Genomic DNA, 3,504 nt, shown 5'->3' with positions numbered 1-3,504 from the left:
TGAATCAATATTGGTTGTTGGCACCATATTACTTTTTTCTTCTTATTTTCTGATTTTTGTTTTTGGGATCAACCTCAGTTGTTGACACAATATTATTTTTTTATTTTTGTTTTGAGGATCAACTTCGATTATTGATACCACCAGCGGCGGTGGTGGCGGCGACTATGGTGGTTGTGGTAGACTGGTGGCGGTGATGGTGGTGGTGATGGTGGTTTTGGTGGAATGGTAGTGACGACAACAATAGAGTTGATGGTGGCGGTGGTAGAATGGTGGTGGTGGTTGTGGTGAGTGGTGGTGGAGTGAGGGTGGTGGGATGAGAGATTCTTTCTTTTTTAAATGAAGAAAGATGTTTATGTGATAAAATAGGAAAAAAATTATATAATAGAGGGTATTAATGTAATCCATTTCTAAGTGGATAATGAGATGGGTATATTTATTATGTGGTGGGGGTATATTTATAGGGTGTCAAAACTAGGGTATATAATTAATTTACCCTCTTGTCTTACCGTCAGGCACAAAATTTATTTCAGATCCAGTCTCATCCAGAATTTTTTCAAAATATTAAAAAATCGTAGAAGTACGTTAATACCTTTGAGCGGTTTCGGGCAGTTTTATTATCTTCCTGAACGGGCACAACATTTAATTCTTCTTCACCGTTTCTTTTCTACTCCTACATTTATTTTTTCTTCACCTGTAAAGGATCGATCTACAGAGATTTTTTTTTTCTTCATCATTCAAAACACTAGAAATATATCATTCAAATCGATGATTGAAGTTGATTAAACCCTAAAAATGAATTTCACAACAGTTTAGAAAAACCTAAAAACCCTAGAAACTACTTACAGTTCAGCAAAAATGGATGAAACACCAACAAAAACGCGTCTACAGAAGTCAAAAGCTGCTAAAGAGAACAAATATGGTATTAAAACTAGTTTAATTGATGGTATTCTTGCATGCATTCAGTAGATTCGATTTTAACTTTTGTTCTTGATGGTGATGACCTAAAAGACGAAGAAGGGAAATCCGGAGGGAAAATCAAGTCGAAGAAACAAAAAAAAAAAAAAAGTGAGATTTATCATTAGACTCATGTGTTAGTGTTTGATTTTGTTTTTTCCATTTTTTTTTTGGGGTTTTAAGTTTTGTTATAGTAACTACCGATGATGAACCAGAAGCCGGTAATCTGGAAAAAAAGAACAAATCTAAGATGAGAAATGTTTCTGGTGAGATTTTCATCCTGAATGTGTTTATCCGTAAAAAATTTTATCATTGCATTATGTAAATTTAATTTTAACTTTTGTTCTTGATGGTGATGACCTAAAAGAAGAAGAAGGCAAATCTGGAGGGAAAATCAAGTCGAAGAAACATTAAAAAAAACGGTGAGATTTATCATTAGATTCATCTGTTTGTGTTTGACTTTGTTTTCTCCATATTTTTTTTGTTTTAATTTTTGTTATAGTAACTGCCGGTGATGAACCATAAGTCGGTAATCCGGAAAAAAAAAAAGAACAAATCTAAGAAGAAAAATGTTTATGGTGAGATTTTCATCCTGAATGTGTTTACCCATAATTTGTTTTTCTTTATATCTATCTTCTTCTTCGATTATAACATCATTTTTACCTGTTGATGTTGAAGGTGAAAAAGGAGAAACTGATAGTGACCCACCACTGAAGGAGATGAAGAACAAGGCAAAGCAGGATGCTGTGAAGAAAAGAAAGGAAGTGTCTGGTATGCATCTACACTAGTTCATGTGTGATTCATGTTTGCATAACAAATTCTGTCGATAATAACATATGTTATGCAGGAAAAATATGGTAAATAACAAGTTGTGCAGCATAATATAAAATGTGCATAACCAGTTATGCAGGTGCATCGCAAGTTATGCAGCATAAAAACAAAATTTTCATAACCAGTTGTGCAGGTGCATCACAGGTTATACTTATCAAAAATCATTGCATAACCTGTCAAACTTGTTATGAATAACCCTTTTTTCCATTTTACTTCTTCAATTTTAACATCATGTTTATCTGCTGGTGATGATCACTTAGAAGAGGAAAAGAGGAAAACTGATGATGAGCAACAACTAAAGGAGATGAGAACCAAAGCAAAGCACGATGTTGCTAAGAAAGAAAGGAAGTTTATGCTATGCAGGAAAAAATGTTGAATAAAATGTTATACAACATAAGTAAAATATGCATAACCAGTTATGCAGTTGCATGAAAGACTATGCTTACCAAAGTTATTGTATTGCCTGTTATTATGAATTATTTATTTTTTTCATTGTGTGTTAAAAAAGATACTGAAGCAACCCCATCAAGGAAATCAAAGAGATTGAAAGATCAGGAATCACCTAAACCTAAAGCAGAGAAGAAAACAAAGACTAAAAAGAAAGCTGGTGAGATCTTAACTTGCCTACATCTTTCACATTTCTGAACATTTATTTATCTCTATGTTACACATCTTGATCTTTTCTATTATGCATTGTTTTGTTCTTGTTTGCTATCAGATTTTGATCGGGTAGCTGAGGAGTAATTAATTGCGAACACTAGTGCATCTATAGTTCAGACTGATAAAGCTACTAAAGGAAAAAAGAAAGCAGAGAAAGCTGCATCAAAGGAAGTTTTGGATGATGATACAGAGAATGATGAGGATACAGATGACGAGAAAGAAGTAGATGATGACAAAGCTGGTAAGATTTGCTTGTGATATATTTTGTGTGATATATTGTTTCTTTGGTGTGATTGATTTGTTTCAATATTGATTTGGTCTGTTTCAGTCAAGCAAGTTGTTGATAATCAGAAGAAATGAAAAATACGTTAACCCAAACAATCAGAAAACCTAAAAATGAAGAAGAAGAAGAAGAACCAAAGTGAAAGATCTGAAAGTGAAGAAGAAGAAGAACTTGTTCAGCAATGTGTCATCCATGAACCAGGTGCGTTGAATTTTTGTTATGCATCAGTTAATAAACTTCTCTTATCATTTACCTGCTTGTTCTGTAGTTAACAGCTTGTAATACACATAATATTTCTTAAGAAAACAAATGCATAACAGGTTATGCAGATGCCTGAGAAAGAGGCATAAGAGGTTATGCAGTCAAAATAGCAGTTCTAACTTAGTAAAATGCATTTTTTTGTTCTTTTGTTTATGTAGTTAAACCTAAACCCAAACCTGCAACTCAAGGATGCACTTATGGAGAAGGTTTTCTAAGGGTAGGTACCTTGTTCGTTAAGATAAGGGAAAGAGGTGGTTTAACTCCGTTACAGGATGGTTATAAGAATGTGTGTCCGTTTGGTAAATTCTATAACTGGTTTCGAACATGTCATACTTGGATGGTAAGAGTAACCAGCTGATAGATGGGGTCCTTCTATCATATGACCATGATGATTTGAGTCAGCATTCATTCAAGGTGTCCGAAAATAAGACTATACAGTCAACGACTAGTGAGCTTGTTGTTACTTTTCAGATGCCAAGAGTTAAAGGAAGCTGGGGAACTGATATTCTGACTTC

At 33.9% G+C, this 3,504-nt stretch overlaps 1 protein-coding gene across 1 annotated transcript; it reads left to right on the top strand.

The window, feature by feature from the left end:
- Positions 1-855: 855 nt before the first annotated feature.
- Positions 856-2,805, top strand: LOC113315310 (uncharacterized protein DDB_G0286299-like). The gene is made up of 6 exons (XM_026563604.1): positions 856-943; positions 1,149-1,220; positions 1,633-1,725; positions 2,294-2,392; positions 2,558-2,686; positions 2,774-2,805. Exons 1-6 carry the CDS (start codon positions 856-858, stop codon positions 2,803-2,805), a joined length of 513 nt encoding a protein of 170 aa, XP_026419389.1.
- The last annotated feature ends 699 nt before the right edge of the window (positions 2,806-3,504 follow it).

Source organism: Papaver somniferum, chromosome 10 (genome assembly GCF_003573695.1).
Source record: "Papaver somniferum cultivar HN1 chromosome 10, ASM357369v1, whole genome shotgun sequence".
NCBI lineage: Eukaryota > Viridiplantae > Streptophyta > Magnoliopsida > Ranunculales > Papaveraceae > Papaver > Papaver somniferum.
This window is presented reverse-complemented; position numbering and strand designations above follow the sequence as displayed.